The sequence below is a fragment of the Leptinotarsa decemlineata genome, unplaced genomic scaffold, assembly GCF_025532065.1.
Source record: "Leptinotarsa decemlineata unplaced genomic scaffold, Ldec_3_MD MMD2_tig00002159_RagTag_RagTag, whole genome shotgun sequence".
Taxonomy (NCBI): domain Eukaryota; kingdom Metazoa; phylum Arthropoda; class Insecta; order Coleoptera; family Chrysomelidae; genus Leptinotarsa; species Leptinotarsa decemlineata.
The window spans coordinates 278,164-300,340 of NW_027412574.1; the positions used below are offsets into that span (position 1 = coordinate 278,164).

Genomic DNA, 22,177 nt, shown 5'->3' on the forward strand with positions numbered 1-22,177 from the left:
GACAATGATCTTCAACGAAGTACAGTGCCAATAGCCTGTTCTATTTAAATTTAAATCATTCCTTCATTTTTTCACGACAGCCAAAAACACCCTCGAAACCTCTAATGTCTGTCTGGATATTTTTCTCAGATTTGGATTAGATTACACCTGCATTCAAAGATAATATGAAAGAAATTTTATATTTGTATCAAAAAAATGCTCTTGATTTCAAATGAGGTAGATGAGTTAGTCTGAAACCTCACCAAGGATCACCAAGTGGGAGCTTTTTTATTCACTTGTGTGGTGATAATAGATTTTGACTCTAAGGTGGTTGACAATGTTTCGTGGTGTATTTAATCAGTTCGAACTTCCATAGTCTAATAAAATATAAATTGATTTGAAATCCCTGAAAGAATCGGTGAAAAAATTAAAAATATCAACCGAAAAATAACAATTTTATTAAACAAAAAAACTGAAATTACAAATAAATAACATACAAGCAACAACCAAAATAATAATAATAAAAATTGAAATATTAATAGAAACTGAAAATTTAAAAAAAATTAAAAATATTATTAACAAAAAATGAAAAATAAAAATTAAGATTCCAAACCAAGTTACGTCACGACGTTTCGATTGTTAGTATCCTCAATCGTCGTCGGAAGATAACTGAACTTAATTTTTTACAGATTCTTTCAGGGATTTCAAATCAATTTATATTTTATTAGAGAATGAAAGTCCAAACTGATGAAATATGGATTTTGCCGTTACTTCTGTAGGTTTATGCCTTTGAATCAGCTCTCACACAAAGATCCAACTGGGGATCACTACATCTTCAAAGAATTTTGAACCCCTTGGTAAATTTTTCAAGGTTCTATTTTCGATACAGTAAGCAATCACTTCAGTAACGGAATGTTATCATTGCAGTGGCATTTCACCAGGCAACATCGGCTGGAGACCATCATTCACTATTCGCAATTATTGAAATAGAAACAACTTCATAGTAGTAAAAGTAAATGGCTAAATACTTGATGGCTGAATTTATTACCAATCTGTGTATATGTTCGTGAGACTCCACAGCGGTATGAAAAAATTGTTCTGAAAATAAATTATTGAGATCTCTGAATTACAATGACCGTAGATTTTCAATAATGCGAGTAGTTACTTCAAATAACTGAATTTTTAAAAAAATACATATTCTTCCTTTCTGTATAAAACAATTTTTTTGTATGGAGCTTTCTATAAAAATAAATGCAAAATGAAGAAAAACATTGTGATTTGCAATGCATTGACTAAAAGTCAAGTGGGCTAGTTCCATTCTGCATGTTTCTTGGGAAACCAGATATCAAACAATCCTTGAGAGAAAAATTAAAAATTTGAATGAAAGGCAGGTCAAAGTGAATACGTTCAATTAACGCAATTAAATAAAGTTTGTTACCTGTCCAACGTTTAAGTGCAATGAGTTCTTTATTGAATCATAAAGATATAACGAGACTTTTGACATCAATTAAACTTTGGAAAAGACTGATAATTAACGTTGCATTCGGTAGAAATAACTGACTTCAATTAGGTATCAATTTTTATGAAGCGAATGAATGCAGTGAAACATAGGCCCTGTAGTTATTTTGAAACAATCTATGTGATTTTGAAGCAATTTTTCAGTTATTTCCTCAGACGATCCGTTCATGCAGGTTTTCTCGTGAGTAATCCCAGGTGTATTTTTCCAGTACGCTTTATACTTATTTTTCATGAGCCCATTTTCTGATTTGGTTCTTACCATGGATTTTGGTACCCCTATATCTGATTTGTGGACAATATATAGATGATTAACAATGTTTCATGATGAATTTCATTAGGTCGGACTTCTATTGTATCTGGCTTGTATTGTCTTTGCTAAACTCTGGCAAGTAAAATAAAGACCATTTATTATTATTATTATTATTATGATATTATATAAAATTATTTAAAATCCCTGAAAAAAGCAATATAAATGAAAATTAAAAAGAATATCTGAAAATAACCATTATATTGAACAAAAAAAACCTGAATATAACTGGAGTTTTTTCCCAACACTAAATCGTTATTTTCAACACCTCAACACGTGTTTCGATCACCAAGTGATCATCTTCAAAGAGGAGGATTAAAACTATAAACTAATGCGAGAAACTAGAAATTAATGCAAGAATGAACGAAATCTCGACTTTCAGAAAGGACAAAACCAAGATAAATACATCTCAGTTCCATACCACCAATATACGAGGAACTTTGGAAAGATTTTCAAGGAACTAGGTATGACGGTGGTTTTTAAAACAAGTCATACACTACAGAGCCTTTTGAGAAGTCCAAAAGACAAAGTCGAGAATTCGGAAAAGTCTGGAATTTACGAAATTGAATGTAAGGACTGCGATGCAAAATATTATGGACAGACAAAAAGATCTATTGAAGTTAGATATAAGGAACACATAGCACACTTAAAATATGGAAGACCTGAAAAATCAGCAGTCGCCCATCATATTTTGCAACAAAACTATTCCATAGACTTCAGTTCATTAAGATTAGTTAGACAAGTTAACAAACAACAGGCAACTAGATGCCTATGAGAGTGTAGAAATAAGTAAACACAATAATATTATGAATAACGATGACGGACCTATACCAAAGAGCATACTATATAGCTTGTTAAAATAAAATAAAATAATGTTGTTGTTGTTTACATAAGGACACATTGCGAAAATAAATTTGGATAGGCAATATTGTGAAATTAATTTTGATATAGTTGAAAATTGTTTTATTTAAACATAAATTGTAAAATAATAGATAAGGCAAAGTTGTAAAATTAATTTAGGTTAGTATACCTGTATGGTTGGTACGCCTGGTTGGTTTACCTGTATGAGTTACCTATATAACATAAATAGGGTTTCTAGTTTCAATCTTCCTCTTTGAAGATGATCACTTGGTGATCGAAACACCTGTCGAGGTGTTAAAATTAACGATTTGGTGTTGTGAAAAAACTCCAATAATATTCATTACTACACCAAAGGTTCCAAACAGTGCATCATAAGTAAAAAAAAAAAAAACCTGAAAAGCAACTACAGTGAAATGAAATACAAATAAAAAATAGAACAATTAAACAAAAAATGTAAACACAAATCAAAAATAGAGAGTTTCCAAGCCAAGTTACTTCACGACATTTCGATTCACAATCGTCTTCGGGTGATGACTGGACTAATTCCTCCGAGAGATGACTATTTAGGGGTCATTCAAGTATTTTCACTTACTTCCTTCTTTCCTCTTTCCGCTTTACCGGTTTATCGGCAGATGACTGTTTAGCGGGAGTTGGCCATTTTTCGCTTGATTATAGGTTTTCATATGTTTTTTATCTCTACGCTAGCTTGGCTGAATACATTGTTGGACAACATGTACACGGCTTCTTTGAATTTCCTTCTAAACCAGTGTTCCTCCCTGTGTATTATGTCAGCTTGGGACCACTCGATAGTATTAGCCGGAGAAGTAATTGTTTTCTGGATTCATTTTCCAGAACCTACTGTGTGGGTATGTTGGGAGAGATGCATGTTTCGAAATTTCAGTTAGAAATATTTGTTTTCTTATGAATCTCTCGGATCAGCCTCGTCTCAAAAAGGCACAGAATCGGCCATAACTGACTGAATCTACGCCAGATTCGTAACACAACAACTATAACTTTTCAAGATTAGGCCATCAACTTCAAGGCGGTTTACTGTCCTTTCTTCTTTGGCCATAAATAATCCAATTGATCCATCCTATAAAAAAGTAGATTTTCAATCTTATGCAGATCATCTTGTCATACCGGCCAAAACCACGTCAGGAAGAGTAGTGTGTGATATCTTCCAAAGAATGCTGAAAAGGTTCATAGTTAGTGCAGATGTCTGTGAATCCCACGAAAACTGTGACTGTCTCCTTCTCCAGAAAAAGACATCTGAATTATTTGACTTCGCATAACAGACATGCTTGCCTTGCTATCTCTGGTGTCATCAGCACCACAGCCAGCGTCTATGGAAATTCTTCTAGATATACCTCCACTCCATATTTTTTGGAAGAAAGAGTTTGACGGACAATATAGAGAATTGTATACATTACCGATAGCACAATATAGATTCAAGATACTTACACAGTATGCGACCACGATGACCACTTACTCGCATACTGGATAGTCCGTGGTCAAAGTGGAAGTATATATTGGCGCTTATAAGCTTAGTCGCTTCTTGTTGATCAAGCAGAAATCTACACAATTCATTCATGTGTAGAGAGATTGACCCATTTCAGCCTTTCAAGTATGTTACTTAGAAACAACGTTATTCAACAATATGGTATTCGGATGGTTCAGTTTCGGCAAAGGTACCGATAAGTATCATATTTTCCAAATTTGGTCATAAATACTCCGAGCAAGTTCTCCAGACATTCTATTGAGGATTCAAGTTAGTGGCAGGCACTGTTCCCGAACGAAGTTTCAAACCTGCAATTGTAGACGTTTTCCATATAATCTCTAGGGAAAAATTATGTCAGTAACTAATTTCTACCACTTTGTATTTGAAAAGTATCATCGTTATGAAATTGACTTTTTTTTCTGTTGGATTGATTTGCAATAAATGTTTCCTTCTTTCATAAAGGTATTAGTAGTAGGTACCATTAGGTTTTAATCACTGAAAAACTTTTTATTGTGTTCTCTTGAATCTAACGTAATTGCATTATTCCAAAGCATATATGGTATGATTTGAAATACACTACTAAATTTAGTTGTGGGAAAATGTATCTACATAGGGCATGATTTTTCTGTGAGGATGGATTTTGTACGAAAGGCACAATCAATATTAGATTTTTGTTAGTTGCTCCTATTGATCAATGTTTTGTCATTCAAGTCAATAGAAGCAGAATGCTCAGACACTTGAAAGTGTAATACGTTTAGATTTTGTTAACTCGTCTAGTTGATCATACAGTCTGTCAAATTTCTTCTTGACTTTCTTTTCAACTTGATTACGAAATTTGCACAAACCTCGCTAATTCACTTTTTTTTTCTTGATCTGAGGGACTACTTGCTGAAGGAGTACATGTCCGTATCATTAGTTACTTTATTGGATGGTCGAATATCAATTCGTGTTGCTTTGGGATAGTAGAGACAACTAGATATCTCAATGCAGAGAAAAAGTTGTAGCAAACGATATTTGGAATAATAAGGGTAAATTCGGACACGAAATTCTATTTAATCAATATGGATTAACTGAAGCTCTCGAATCACGTCTATTCGCCTACAGCACACATACATTGTGCAAATTCCAATTATCCACTTAAACATATGATTTTTGAAAATATTGCCCAATGATATCAATAAGTGAAGTTATCAAAATCCCTTATAATTGTTTTTAAGTTTGTTAAGCAGAAAATACCAATTTGAATGTATTGAAAGAACAACCTATTGAGATGAGATTGAAAACATTTGAGCAACTGAAAAAACAAGAAGAAATTATGTGTCTTAAAATTCATTCACATTTATAAATAAATTACATATAGGTACAATATATCCACATCTGTAGACATACAAATAGAACATTTTTCTAAAGAATCACAATTCAGCTATAAAGCTAGTATATACAAATATAAAATAAAAAACAGATAATTATAAATGAGAAATAACATGAATGACATATTATTTTCAAATGAACTCTCTATAAATTCGATATGACAAAAAATCGAAAATATATATTTTAATGAAGTTTTCAAATTATCACTCAGAAACCAATGTTTTTTTTAATCAAGCAGAGATTGCATCAACCACAAAAGAGTAATTAGCGGGGTACATTACAATGTCATAGATATAAATACATGAATTTCCTATTTAATTGAATACATCGATTTTTTTCTCAACATTGTTATTAAAAGTGACCTCAATGTTCTCACTGATATTCAGTAGCTTTTGTTCTTCATGGTAGTAGGGGCAAAGACATACGATGTGTTCCACTGACAGCGGTGTATTGCAGAGGTTACATGTTTTGGGAATTTGCTTTGTGACCAATCCTCAAACGAGTTATGGTTATGGTGACTTGATCTCTTCTGCTTGAGTTTGTATAGTTCTGTTTGGTCTGTTTGGGATTTATTTTGAATTATTCATTCGTAGTTAGTTACAACTAGACTAGTTGTAAAACTCCAGACATCAACAGAAGATGGCAAATTGATTTACTGGCACTTAATTTAATACAATTCGTTAGTCTAGATGTTAATGTTATTTAATATTTGTTGTTATTGTTACATAATCAAAAATGCAAGAGACAAGAAGATGATTCTAATTGCTTAATCCAAAGAAATAATAAAAATTGCACAAAAGTCAGTGACGTACATACATGTTTAAGTCAAAAATATTCGTTAAAATCCCGCTCGAGATGCCACTGGACGTAATAAAGTTGAATCCCGTTGGGCTAAATTAGCTCCTTAATGTTATGAATACCATTGCCAAATTACAACAGAATTAGGTAAAGGATATTTAAGATATTTACGAATAACTTTTTTTTAATTTTTATTTTAACACCCTGTATCTTGAGAACGAAGGATTTGCGGATCCATGTTTATATGAACATTTCGTCTTAAAATTACCTAAAGAATCGTCTGTTGAATTCATGGTACATACTTAATCAACACATATTATATATATATATATATATATACATCGGTAAAGTCTAGGGATATTTTTAAAAATGGCAATAATTTTTTTTTTAGATCGCTTTAGGGAAAAAAAAGTTGACGGGTGATTATTAAACGAATGTAACTTACAACAAAATTTATTAAATGATCAAAAATACTGAGTGCGCATATAAGCAAAACTAAAAAAAAATATGGCTCTTTCTTGGCACCCCGAAAAAAAATCATAATACAAAAAAAATTGGAATCAGTACAAAGTATGGCCTCCACGCTGGTTTATTACGGCCCTACATCTATCGTGCATCGACAAAATGAGATTGTCAATGTCTTGTTGAGGTACATTTGCCCATTCAGCGATTAAAACAATTGAAGTAATTGAAACGTTGTGTGAATGTTTCCCATATGCGGAGTAATTCTTCGTTGAAGCATGTCCCACACATGCTCGATGGGATTCAGGTCCGGTGATTGTGCTGGTCATGGCAATACATCAACTCCTTCGTTGGTGAGCCAGTCAGTCACTAGACGCGCGACATGTGGACGAGCATTATCGTGCATTAGGTGGAAGTTTTCACCAACAGCACCAGCAAACGGACGGACGATAGGTAGAAGAATGGTGAGGTACTGTCGAGCTGTGAGGGAGCGATTTGGAAAAACGAGATCGGTTCTGCCGCCGATCATGATTCCGCCCCATAGCATTACTGTACCACCTCTGTATGTGTGGACTTCCTGGACGTGTCTCAAACGTTCATTATCTCCAGGTCGTCTCCACAGTTTTACTCGACGAGAATCTGGATGAAATCCAAATCTGGATTCGTCTGTAAACAAAACTGTGGCCCAATCATTTGCATCCCAGTTTTGATGTTCTTGACACCACTCTAATCTTCTACCGCGATTGCCTCTCGACAAAGGTGGACATCTAAGTGGCCTTCTGTTGTGGAGATCTGCTTCATGCAGTCGATTTCTGACAATATCACGACCAATGGTTACCTGGTGCGTCTGCTGTAACACGTTAACCAACTCAGGTGATGTGATTGTCGGTTGTCTTCTTGCGGTTAAGACCAAAAATCGGTCTTGAACTGCAGTTGTAGCGCGTCCTCGCCCTGGATGTTGTTCGGCTGGACTGCCAGTTTCACGGAAACGCCGCCACAATCGACTGATAACACTTTGGGAGACCCCCAAACGAAGAGCTACATCATTTCGTCGCATGCCACCTTGAAGAAGCCCTACAGCTCTATTCATCTCAGCCAATGGTAAGTGATGGCGTTCCATGTTAAAGCACAATATTTCCAGTTTAATTGCTGAGCAAGAACTGCATATAATGTACAAACTCGACACTTTCAGATTATTCATTTCAGCCGAAAACCTACAGTTTGTAAAAAACTTGATAAAAGATTAGTTACCATTTTTGCAGGCTTTGTTCAACCCATAGAAATCTACAGGGTGGTCGAGTGTACCAATTTAATCGAAATTAAACGACCTCATACATTTATTTTTATGATATTTAGTATGTTATAAAAATATCCCTAGACTTTTCCGGTGTATATATATATATATATATATATATATATATATATATATACAGTGTCACCGATAAAGTCCGCATCAAATGGGAAACTTTTTTATTTATCGTTTTATGTGAAATTTGATTTTGGCAGTAGATTTTGCTTAAGAAATGATGTCAAATGGCGTCTACAAAATAGATTTACACTGTCCGTCCACAGTAAAAATGGGGTGTTCCATCGCGAGTGGCGGACCGTGTATATCACTTTGGCCAACCCCATTCAGGTGGTAGGTGCATTTTGAGCATTTCCATCAGTCCTGAGAGTTTCATTGTTCTACCTCGAATATTACGGAAGATACGGGGGTGTTTCCATAAGAAGTGAGACAAATTCGGATTTTTCAGAACTGAAATTTTTTCAGAAAAAAAGTGTATTCGTAGTAAGTTGGTAATTCTGATCACGAATCTGAAGGAATTTTGAGCCTATTTTGCCCCCTAATATGTTTTACTGTAAAAATGGGGTGTATATCACTTTGGCCAACCCCATTCAAGTGGTAGGTGCATTTTGAGCATTTCCATCAGTCCTGAGAGTTTCATCGTTCTACCTCTAATATTACGGAAGATATGGGAGTGTTTCCATGAGAGGTGAGATATATATATATATATATATATATATATATATATATATATATATATATATATATATATATATATATAATCTAGAAAAGTTAATGCAGTCAAGCTGCTGGAAAATAATTACATGAAAATCAAAAAATAAATATATAAGTACTTTTTGATCATTCCCATATTGATTTCAATTTAAGAGCCACCGGTAGACAGCTGTTTCAGCCTATTGGGCATCGTCAGTACCGGGCAGGCGGTCCTCGATTGAAGACAAAATGAGAAAAAACAAAGAAAGTACTTTATGAAAATAGCTGCGTACACACAAGCGAAACATAAGTGGAACCACCTTAATTATAGAATAAATACCCACTCAGTTTGCATTCCAAACATTCGTTATGCAATTGAATCAGATATCATTCACGAAATTGCTACACAATGTAGTAAATGAAAAAGGTATATTTAACATTTTTTAAAGAAGGAGAAATCTTCACAGACTCTATGCCGGATTACTACCGAGTAAAACCCCTCCCGCGTTGCTTAGCAGTACGTACTGGAAACCGCTCTCGCATTACTTGCCCTTAGTAGTGTGCGCCTGAGACAGTAAAAATGTCTCTAATATATGTACGACGCTTACACAAACATTTAAAAAAGTTATCCCAGTTTTTATCAGCTTTTTTATCAGCTGCTTTTTGCAGCCAACTATCACAGTTGTGCTCCGACTAGTCTCAGGCTTCCTCGAGCTCATTGCTCGAGTTTCTCATCACCTGCTCCCTCTCTCTCTCCTTAGTTTCGATGATTGCTCCTATCGTTCTATAGGTTTTATTCCACGTCTCTTTACCACATATGATGCTTCCATCATATTTTTGGCATTGAATATGATATTTTTTTCAAGTATTTCATTTTTCCATCTTATACAAACGTCATCATTTGCATCGCAGTAGGTACAATCTGGAAATATGAAGATACTGTTCTCCTGCGATCATATAAACATTATAAAAACAGCCGTGCCCTAATAGTGCCTAAGTGAGGTAAAAGTCCACTTCCTCATAGTTTCCATTCAACCAACTCTCTACTGCAGGTATTAGTCGAGGTGTCCATCTACCGTATGAACCGTTTTATCTGGCGACTCCTTTCGAAATGCCTGCTTATCGCTCTTTCATCTCGATGATTTGCAGCTCTGTTGGTGGAATTCCAACAATAACACATGCGGCTTCTACAGATATAGTTCTATATGCACTACTTGCTCTAATTGTTTATTTCTTTTGTATACCGATGAACTTTTGGACTAGCTTTTGTGTTGTGTTACTATGTGCCAGATGCTGAATCATACAAAATCTGACCGTGAACCACTCCAGACAAAATCTTTCTTTTCGAACACCTAGAACCTCCAATATTGGGCATCAGACTGGTTAACACAGAAACTGTTCTGTGTCTTGAGGATACTTGTTCGGCAAAGGTGAGCTTCGTGTGAAGATATATCCCTAGATACTCAACAGCCCTACTTAGTGCTATATGCGTTCCTTGTAGTTCAAAAGTCATTGGTCTCGGCTTTCTCCTTTTGATCTGCTTCTGTTTTTTCTAGGGCTGAACTAAGGAGTATAGTTTTCATCCAGTCACCAGTAAAAATTGTCTGTTTACAGTGTTCATTAAAAATTCATCTTTTTTTGCAACCATCATCGCCACATCATCAGCAAAACCAACCACTGTGACACCTTCGGGCATTTCGAATGAAAATAACTTGTCGTACAGAATATTTCATAAGGTAGGGCCTAGAAGGGAACCCTGAGGCACCCCGCTGTTTAAACTAACGAGTTTTGCCCCCTTCTTTGTTTCTGATTGGTAGGATGCGATTATGGTAATTATTCTCTCATTGATTTCCCTTAGTGACTTCAGTATGAGCGGCCACAATGCACTACTGAAGGCATTTTTTACGTCTATAGTGATTAACGCACACAGTTTTTGACGAGGGGCGGCGTCCTGTATAGTACTTATTCCCATATTGACTGCGTCTGCAGTTTTTTTTTCGAAATCCAAACTGTTGGTCTGATAGTCCTTCGGTACGCATTAATTCTTCATTGAGACGTATGAGCAGAGGCTGCTCAAAAAGTTTACCTTTTGAATCGAGTAAGCATATTGGTCTATATGACGGCCTAGAATTGAGCCCTGAGGCACCCCGCTGTTTAAACTAACAAGTTTTGCCCCCTTCTTTGTTTCTGATAGATAGGATGCGATTATGATAATTATACTCTCATTGATTTCCCTTAGTGACTTCAGTATGAGCGGCCAGAATACACTACTGAAGGCATTTTTTACATCTATAGTGATTAACGCACACAGTTTTTGTCGAGCGGCGGCGTCCTGTATAGTACTTATTCCCATATTGACTGCGTCTGCAGTTTTTTTTTTCGAAATACAAACTGTTGGTCTGATAGTCCTTCGGTACACATTAATTCTTCATTGAGACGTATGAGCAGGAGCTGCTCAAAAAGTTTACCTTTTGAATCGAGTAAGCACATTGGTCTATATGACGAAGGATTATCTAGGGGTTTGTCGCCTTTGCCCGAAAGCACGAGATTAGCTTTCTTCCATTTACTCGGGAAGTTTCCTCACTTGGCCAATTGTGGTAAACAGATAAAGTGTTATTTGGGTTTTGTAGGGCTAGTTCTTTCTTCGTAAATTCATGAAACTCGCATCCTTATCACAGGTGAAGCAGACTTGCTCATGTATGGGAAACAAGTGGTCTGTCACTTCCTTCATTTTGTCAGCGGTCAAATTCAGTTTGGGAGGGAATCCCAGCAATCCCTTAATAGCTTTCATGTACTCATTTTCTCAAATGTCTCTATCTACTTCTTCACATAGTTTTTTCCAGCAATGTCTCTTTGATTTTCTGATGGTATTCCTTAGTATCCTCTTGCTTTCGTTATAGGAATACCAGTGAATTTAATTTTTCACGAGCTGCAATCTTCTGAGGCATCTCGTGTATTATTTTATTTTCTGAAGGGCACTGTTTACTTAGTAGGGCAGTATAATTGTTCCACCAGTAATTTGGTTTCCTCGAAATACAACTCGTTTTTCTTGGCATCAACTCATCACAAATCCGGTTCAATTTTTCTGTAAATTCTCTTGGGGCAAACATTTTTTTCAAGAGGAAAACACAAGCACTACAGGAAAATTCTTGAGGCACTCTCAGAACGGTGCCTGTGCGAAAATAGCGATTAACATTGGATTTGAATCGCTGGAGAGCAAATCCATTTGGAAAAACATTCTCAGGGAGTTTATTCCACATTAACGGAGTTCTCCAGATGAAAGAGTTCTTGAACAGTGAAGTTCGAGGTGTACTGAGTTGAACCTCAAAACGATGAGAAGACACAGTTCGTCACGTATTTCTGATATGTACCGCTCTTGATGGAATCGAATGAGCCTAGTCTCTTGAACACCTCCCGTAAAAGTGTCTATAGAAGAGAAACAAATATCTAACCTTTCTTCGATGTTCCAGGCTATCAAGGTTGCACGTGATGTTCGCATCCTCAATCAGGCGGATGGCTCTTTTCTGGATGGAATCCAGCAAGTTTAGAGTATGTTTGGAGGCAGAGCTCTATACATGAGAACAATACCCTAAAGAAGTTTTCTGGTTCGGAACAGTGTTCCAAGCTTTTGAGAAGCAGTCTTTGCAACTCCAGCGCTATGATTGTGCCAAGACATATTGGTGTCCATTTTAACCCCCAACAAACTTATCGAAGCAGAAAGCGGAATTTTCTAACCTGACATCATCATAACCGATTCGCTGACATTCATCTCCTTGGAGAAAACCGATGTCTGGCTTTTTGTGGCATTGAATTGAACCTGGTTACTTTCATCCCAATTCGAAATCACTTCTAGATCCTCATTCAAGATATGCAACCTCCTGCTGCCGGTGAAGATGTGCCTCCGTAGCTGATGTCCTGAAATCCAAATGGAATGACGAGACAAGTGTGCTGTCGTCAGCAAAGCAATATATTGGATTCTTGGTTTTTCCAATGAGTCGTTGATATACAATAAAAATAGGGTTGGAGATAATATGGATCCCTGGGGAACACCAGCGTTGATGGTGAAAATATTCGAGAGATATCCATCGACGGCCACTTGCAAAGATGTTCTTTCAGGAAGCTGAAGAGCCATACACAGAAATGATCCGACAAACCATAGCATCAAAGTTTGGCCAGCAAACTCTTATGCCACACACGCCTGTTGATTTTCGTTTCCGAAAGTCGTATTGATGATCGCTCAAGATGTTGAATCCTTCCAAATATTGAAGGATATGGTGGTTTACGACTTTCTCCATGATTTTTTATATCACTGATAGTAAAGCGACCGGTCTATGGTTATTTGAAAGATTTTTCTTACCCGTTTTGAGAATAGGCTGAACGCGAGCAATTTTCCAACTCGACGGAAAAACTCCCTTCTTGTAAGACAGGTTGAAAAGTCTGCAAAATATTGGTGCGAGTTCATTTGCGCACATTTCAAGTACGATGACGGGCACTTTATTAGGGGCAGAAGCCTTGTTGATATTGAGCTGACTAGATGCTGCCGCAAAGTAATTTCCCTCATTATGGATTCTAGTGTGGGACTAGAGGATGGTGACTTTCCCAGAAAATCGACTGTGGAGTGGGGCGCAAATTGTTCAGCTAGTAGATTTGCTTTTTCTATGGCTGTTTTTGCAATTGAACCATCCGCTTGTATTAGTGGTGGAATTGTGGATTTTGTAAAGTTCTGATTAACAACTTTAGCCACCTACCAGAAGGATCTTGACCCATTGGGATTGGCAAGCAGTTTATCCCTAATTAGTTCCTAGTTCTTAATTAGATCCTAGTTCGATTTTCGGCACTGGGATTTTTGCGCCCCTGCCAGTAGGCGATATTTTTGGAAGCGACAGCCTGCTCGCAATTTTTGTTAAACCCAGGTTTGCCGTTAGAAGGTCGTTTCATTGAAAAAGGAATGTATGCATCAATGGATGATAGAATAATTTCCGTGACTTCAGAAGCACTAGTTGATAGATCTTTACAGCTGAAAATTATCATGTTATCTTCAGAGTTATCCAGTATGCCATTTAGATTTTGGCGGTCAAGTTTTTTCACCTGCCGTCCTTGTCGCAGTGAGATTTGTCCATACATCTGTACGTTGTCTGAGATTTCAAACAGATTCGTCTTCTAGTACTTTCCACTGAAGCATCTTTGGTCGGATATGTTTTGTGGATACAGTCAAGTCCAGAATGGTATCATAGTTCGTACCTTCAAACGTAGACTTATCTCCTTGATTGGTAAAATTTCACTTACATAGAATACTGTCATTCTCACTCCTAGACATCCGATGTTTCGCCGTAAGACTCTTGCCCTATCGGCAAATCTGGATAACATTATAAATATTTAATATTATATATAATATTTCCGAATTGTTGTACAATTTTACAAATATCAAAGGCTAAAGGTACAGCCCATTGTTGGCAATGCACCTCTAATTCATTGGGTAATAAGCCTACGATCCGGCAATTATGAGGCAGTGCTTCATCCTGTTGGTACCAAATATTCTCTACATCTTCAATTGATAAATTATTCACTGCAACTCCCACAACGTTCTGTACAGTATCCTTTACAAATGTCCATCATAGATGTACAAACACAGAGTCCTATTATACTTTAAAGCAACATAAACTTTAAAACTTCAACTTCCTTGGAAATATCGTTCACTGGTCAAAAATGAGTATTATGACGAATAAATAATTCATTTTTGGTAAACTTAGCTCCATCATTCCATATATTTTTTTTACTTCACAAATTGAGTGGCATACTTGGAGACTGGCTGTGAATCAAATTATCTAAAAGAACAATTCGTTCAGGCCACTCTCAAATTACCTACACTGTAGGTTATAGGGGTGACACCTATCATAAAACAACTACTCCCCTAGCTAATACCACGAAGGGCGTTCGATTATATCCGACAGGTCTCAGTGCAGGATTCTTTACTGAAATTATTCCTATATACATATGCTGTTGACGATACAACTGCCGCAATAGATTTTCAATTTTCAGAACACGCAGATCGGTTTTGGGCTGTTTGGACATTCGTCAGTGCAAGGTGGTGTCACTGAAATATAAAAAAATCAAAAGTATATGGTCATTCTATATTTTCGTTAAATGCAGCCAAGAGAGCAAAGCAGAAACTCGCGATACGCTTCATATCCCATAAAGAAATATGTTTATAGGGTTTTATTCGAAATCCCACCTAATTTGTTTAAATGCACACAACCACAGAAAAGTGCACTATTTTCATTATCTGTTCAAAATCTGCCTGTTCAAAGTCTGTTTTACATACATTTTCCAAAAAATCAATGTACCACTGTTTGCATCTTCATGCATCTGTTTTAATCACCTATTTTTTTGAGTGAATTAGGTAATAAAATCTTAAAGTTGAAAACTGAATGACCATCTTCAATTACCAACAAATATTCCAGTCGAATAGTGCCTAGCATTGTTAGAACTATGCTTTATTTTTGAATCGCAAATTTTTTACTCCGGAATCAACCGAATGGCACCGAGTATAATGATTTATTTGTCACCCGGTATAAAAGTCAACCAAGAAACTAACTCTTTCTTTTTTACAAAAACGAAAACAAGTATGATATTGAGATTGATATAGTTCTACAATTTGGATATCTTGAATATCTTTAAAATGTGGTGAATTTCAGTAAAACCACTTCTTCCTCAAACTATTGAAGTATCGCGAATTGCATCAACCAAGATGATCAGTCACCTAATGGTCAATTTAATTGGTGAAATGAGATGTTTCTATCCATAGTATATGTAAAAAGTGCCAGAGATTCTAATTGTATTTTTGATTACATCATAATTGGAATGGCCTAGCTGTTAATGAAATGAGGATGTTGGAAAGAAATCAATAATTTCATACAGCACCATCTATTTCACAGAACTCAAGTATTTCCTTTCATGAAATAGAACATACGGCCGCCGTTGTTTGAAAAGAAATCTTCAAACAACCCACCCGCTCATTGTCTAATGGCTGCACGTTCTAGTGAATTGGAAACCTGTTAGTACGGCTTCTTTACGTGAGATGGCAGAGAGCAAATAGTCAAAAATTTGTAAATCAATAGAAACGTGCAATTACCTACACACAGACTACAGAAACAAGTTTGTTTACAATCAGTATTCTGTGTATACCTACTAATATGAAATGTTGACAATTAAGGTATAGAGAATTTATTATATAGAATAAAGAACTGCCTGTTAGCTGAAATAAAGATAGTGGTGCTTTTCGTTCTAGGTAGGTATCGGCACAATGCCATTTATATTTTGATGAAAATGAAGAGATCAACTGTTTAGACTATATAACCCTACTTTCATTTACATTTATTTATAAAACATAAAATAATCCTAATTTTTTTTTAGCAAAATGTCTTTCATGACTCTCGCTCATTATTTGCAAATTCTGGACAGGAGCTGGCGAGGCCAAGATGGTAACAAAATAGCTCAATTCATTTCCTTGAGACATGACCACTCCAAATATCCAAACTATCAAATTGAACAACCAGAAGGAATAGTTGATAGGTTTCTCACGTCTCCTTTAGATGAGCTTATAATTTTTCATTTAAAATGCTTGTACAGTATCTCCAAGAAAAACTTCTTAGAAGCTTATAAATATCAAAGTGCTCTTATTCAATCATTCACTAAGACATTGCAATCACAGAAGGAAGAAAACTGGTGTCTGCCAATTATGTATACAATATGTTCAGATCTCAGACTTATAGCTCAGCAAGCAGAGAAACAAAGGTTGGGAGCAACAGAAAATCCTGGAGAAATTCTCGAGAAAGCTGCTGAATGTCTTATGGCATGTTTTCGTGTATGTGCCGCTGACAACAGGTCCGCGGAGGAAGATACCAAAAGAATTGGAATGTTAGCTCTTGTCAACCAATTGTTCAAGGTGTATTTCAGAATAAATAAGCTACATCTGTGTAAGCCTCTGATCAGAGCAATTGAGTCTTCTCCGTTCAAGGAGAGTTTTCCCTTGGGACAACAAGTAACATATAGGTAAGCATTTTGGACGATATAATATTCAAAGATCACTAAACAAGAGTTGAACTTTCACTACAACAAAATTATTGAAATTCCGAGTTTTTTTATCAACCTTCATTAAAAGAAAATAAAAATTGAAATGGAGAACTTCATGCAGTTGCAGAATGGCCCAATTTCTTAGTTTACCCCAATGAGTTCAAGAAGTATGTTTTATCAATCAGCAAGTTGTCATTGATAAGGCTACTAAAAACTAAGAAATTTTACAGATACCTACTTATAATAAAAAAAAACATTTATTGCCCAAACAGGTACAAGACCCACTTACAGGACAGCTTTTACAAAGTATACATGTAACTGTGAAAAAGAACCAATAATTGATAGAAAATGTTGAATCATAATCACAAAAAAACAAACATTGGAAAGAAAACATAATAACATATATAAATGAATAACATGTATGAACAGAGAGGAATACATTTTCACGTTTTTCATAAACAGCACAAAGTGGAAAGAATATGTTATATTTCCGTTTTGAACATTCCAATGGGTGTTGAAAATAGATCAGTTTTTTCGCATATCTGATTGATTTTTTTTTTCACATTGAATGAATTGGAGATTTCAATAGTATATTCGTTCGTGGAGTAGATAAATGAAACCGATGTGAGCTTCTACCGTTCAAACGGGGTATGTTGGAGTTCATTTGAGATAATAACTCTGGATGATCGGTCAGGTAGTTTGTGAGTTTTATATAAAAATGCAAGAGTGGTAGGTTCCAGAAATAACAAGGAAGATCTGTTTAGTAATAAGGTATTATCTAAAACTTCTGTATACAATATACTTTAAGTATTTTCGTTGAATTGATTCGAGCAGATAGATGTAATTGAACTAAATAGGAGACAAAATCAGCGAGCCATATTCTAAACATGTTCTCACATATGAGGTAAGAAGAGCAATGAGGCTATCTTCATTTTTGAAGTCTTTACAGTTTCTGAAAGATTTTAGAGGCTAAAATCTACCTAAAACTTTATAATTGAAAAAAACTAATGTAACTTGCAGTTTTTTTTTGGTTCACTTTATTCTCAAACTTTCCCAACAAATGTGAAAGAAGTTTTAAAATGTGGAATATGTCAATGTTTTGATTGCCTTCTGAAACATTCGATGTAGTGCAAAGTATATTAGGTTGTAACAATTATGCCACTATCATGCACTATCCATTTCTAAAGAGATGTTCGAAATACAGTTGTGTTCAGATATAGGAATATAAATATGCTGATTTTTTTGAGCTCATCTCTATTGAAGTGAGGTGATTCTGCTAATTGTCTATTTCTCATGTAATTTCGATATTCATTTTCACAAGCTTTCAATGGTTTTTGAGTTACACCAATATAACTTTCACCAGAAGAGCATTATATCTTATAAATGCAATTTTTGTTCTTTCACTTATATTTTCTCAGCATATTTTCCATTTTGTAAGAACTTTTATTGTCATACTCATTTCCATTTTTTGAGATTATTCTGGAATTACTTGATGGTTTAACGTCAGTTGTGAAAGATTTCGATGGTTGATGAGCTAGTAATTGTTAAGATGGTGGTTGATGACTTGGTGTTGCTATTTGTAGCTACATTTTGTTATTTATTAACTGTTTATTTTATATCACATATATTATTGAATCTACGAATGAAACTGAATAAGTGTTCTCTTGCAAAACAGATTATATCGATGATACTTCTCCATTACAATTTTTTTTCAGATTGTGGTTGGTGAAAATGCCCAAAAAAAGTTGATAAGAAACTCGGATTTCCTCCACAAAAAATGACTTCTGTTCAATGTTGCATTTCCATTACTGAAAAGTAGTTCATTGCTAAAGAGAAAATAATATAAAGGTACATCATTACTTAGTGATGCTTTTCAATGGTGAAAATACTTGGTATTGTTTTATCAGATATGATAATAATGGTGATAGCAAGACATAAGCCACTTTTGATGTGTTGGATCATCAAGTAATTGAGCCCTGCACCAGCTATCAGGGTGCCAGGATTGTTGAAACCAAGTCTGATAATATATCAATAAAAACTCAACAAATAGTGGAAAAATATACCCCTTATATATGCTCTATAGGAACTTGCATGAGAAACACTTTATAAGGAAACAGTCTGAGGAATGAACTGAATACCAAATTGACTCAGAATAAATACAGGACAATTCACTGGACACTGTCCATTTACGGAACACCTGATGATGTCAAAGAACCCAATTTTTGTAAAAATATGAAATTGGTCATAAAATGATACATGTCCTTTTCACTGAGGATACACTACAAAAACAAACTTTTGTTTATTTTCCACGATATTTCTTTATTGTTGACTAGTTTTGGCCATTACACCATTTTCAAAACTAACTAGATTACATTTAAATCTGAGTAATTTATACCTATGTTGTCTATCCTATCATAAATAATTTGGTACCTACATTGTCTATACCTGGAATATCAATGAACATAACAAAACAAAAAACAAAGCTTTTGATATAAAATAGGTTTTTTAGATCAAGTTTTTCCTTGAGGATAATAGAATTGGGATTTTTCTTTGAGCTGTTTATTTCCATAGATTCCAACAGATTCATTATTTTTTCTTTTTTGCATGTGTGGAGGATCTTTCAATTATCTTTATCTATTTTATGTTTCGAATTTTGAAGATGTTCGTACATTAATAATTTTGTAACCGAAATGACGTGTTCATGGTACCTTATATCAAAATTTCTACCAGAAAATGCTGGAATCTATGGAACTAAACAGGTCAAAGTACTAAAATCCCAATTCTATTATTCTCAACAAACAACTTGATCTAAACAATAGTACTCTCCTGAACCTATAATCCAGTTCCCAAAACCTACATTAAATCAAAAGTTTTGTTTTTTATGTTCATTGATATTCCAGGTATAGACAATGTAGGTACCAAATTATTTATGATAGGATAGGCCACATACCTATAAATTACTCAGATTTAAATGTAATCTAGTTCCCATTCAGTGGAGGAATCATCGAGTTTTTGATTGTGCAAAAACTCATGAAAGTCCGTTAGTTAGGGAAGTTATGGATTATGCTGTAGACGACCCCTCCTGATATAGAAGGCTCCGACACTCGTTCGAATGAGGCCCCTATGTCCTCCGTTAAAAGATGAAAAAATGTTTTCATTCATTTCCCCCCAGCCAGGTAGGGGAACACCATGAATGGCGGCACTGATGTCTAAGGACATTCATGTCGCCTTCCCACCAGCAGTCATGACCCGTTTGTACCTTTGACAAACATCAGTTGGAAGGGTAAGGCTCCAACCTGAACGAAATGAGGACGACTAGCTTCGGTAATCTAGTTGGTTTTGTAAATGGTGTAATGGCCGAAAACAGTCAATAATGAAGAAATATCGTGGAAAATAGACAAAAGTGTGTTTTTGTAGTGTATCCTCATAGGGGTACTTGCTGAACACTGTCCCTGAGATTACACCTAAAAAAATGGGACAGAGATGTTTCATCACGTTCTTCGGAAATGTGAGGCACTGAATCACAGGAGGCAAGCAAACTACAGATAATATTATGCCCAGAGAATATGAAAAATACTCAACAAGATACTTGTTCAAACTAGTATGGGAACTAGATTTTGGAACGAGAAAAATTGGGCTTCAGGTTTCTTCGAATAGTTGAAGGTAATGGACAAGTCAGATAACTCTCAATCAGTGAAAAAAAATCACTTCTAGGGATATTCAAAATATTTAAAACCCCTCCACCAGAGTTCTGGAAAATAATACATAGAAATGTATGTAGTAGTTAATATAAAAAGTTATTTCATTGCTCATTTATTGCTAATTTAATTCTACCTGAATGTGAAATCTTTATTACTTTGATTTTCCATATCTTTTAATAAAATATATTATTTCAGATATTTCGTTGGCAGAAAAGCAATGTATGACAGTAACTATAAGGCAGCAGATGAGTACCTTACCTATGCCTTCGAAAATTGTCACAAATCCAGCAGAAAAAACAAAAGACTTATTCTAATTTATCTTGTACCCGTTAAAATGTTACTGGGTTATATTCCTAGCAAAAAAGTATTGGAGAAGTATGATGTGATTCAGTTCTGGGATTTGGTACAAGCAGTTTGCCAAGGAAATTTAAAGTTGTTTGATGATCTCATGGAGAAACACGAGTCATTTTTCATCAAATGTGGAATATATTTGATAGTGGACAAATTGAAGATTATAGCTTATAGGAATTTGTTCAAAAAAGTGTATCTGATACTGAATACTCATCAGATTCCTGTGGAAGCTCTGCAGTCAGCTCTTGAGAGTTTGGGTCAAGATGTGGATTTAGATGAAACTCAGTGTATCATGGCAAATTTAATCTATGAAGGAAAAATAAAAGGGTATATTTCACACCAGCACAGAAAAGTTGTAGTTAGTAAGCAGAATCCATTTCCTGCATTGACTAGTTTGACTTGAAGTGGCATTTTGTCTTTTAACTAATTTTTACTGTTTCTTTTACTTTCATACTGAATATGTAATTTGAAATTTCCTCTATTTTGTAATTGATCAGAGATATATCACTTGTTTCACTACTCACACATAGTAGCGATACCATTGCTCATAAGATATATGATCAGTCCCAAGTTTTTTCCTAATAAATTTATGTATTGAAATAGATTGATTATAAATTAGTTCATTTGAGGAAATTGGAAAGTTGAAGAGAAAATGTGGGTGCAATGCTCAATCGTCATTCTTACTCAAGGATGATTTTTGTAATGAGAGTAGTGTTGTCGTTGTATTCATGACCTGGCCTAGTACCACTCTTTGGAAGTTTTTCCACAACTTTTTTATATAAAGATGGACAAATGAAAACCATAAACCTTTTTTCTTAAAAACCTATTTCTTTTAAAATTATATACCTTTTAATAAATATTTTTTGAATTCTGTTACGCTCATTGTCAAAAAAACAATGAAAAGTAAAAAGCTACATTAGTTACGAATAAGGTGTATTATCCCCAGCATAATATAGTCATTCAAGTAAATCCAAACTGAATAGACCTATTGCCAGCATTGCAGAAGCTGATGTGTTGCTGGAAAAATAAAGAAAAAATTCCAAACTCCCCAACTCTTTGAAATTAATTCAACATTTTTAAACTGACTATAATGTTCTAGTGACATTATTACAAGTTATTTTGATTTTCAATTGGGAATGTTTTTGTTCACAAACTAACAAACAAAATAATGTTCAAAGGATTGAAAACTTCTAATGGAAAGAGAGAAGACACCTCTCAATCTTCGAAGATGAATTTCATTTTTTTATTTTCAGTGAATA

At 35.0% G+C, this 22,177-nt stretch overlaps 1 protein-coding gene across 1 annotated transcript; it reads left to right on the forward strand.

Annotated features, from left to right (window-relative positions):
* Nucleotides 1–15,906: 15,906 nt before the first annotated feature.
* Nucleotides 15,907–21,520, forward strand: PCID2 (PCI domain-containing protein 2). The gene is made up of 3 exons (XM_023162298.2): nt 15,907–16,081; nt 16,207–16,845; nt 20,763–21,520. Exons 2-3 carry the CDS (start codon nt 16,211–16,213, stop codon nt 21,319–21,321), a joined length of 1,194 nt encoding a protein of 397 aa, XP_023018066.1. The 5' UTR covers nt 15,907–16,081; nt 16,207–16,210; the 3' UTR covers nt 21,322–21,520.
* Nucleotides 21,521–22,177: the final 657 nt, after the last annotated feature.

Coding starts and splice junctions, on each gene's coding strand:
- PCID2 (XM_023162298.2), top strand. CDS start 16,211: ATGTCTTTCATGACTCTCGCTCATTATTTGCAAATTCTGGACAGGAGC. Junction 16,846..20,762: donor GGACAACAAGTAACATATAG/GTAAGCATTTTG, acceptor ATATTATTTCAG/ATATTTCGTTGGCAGAAAAG.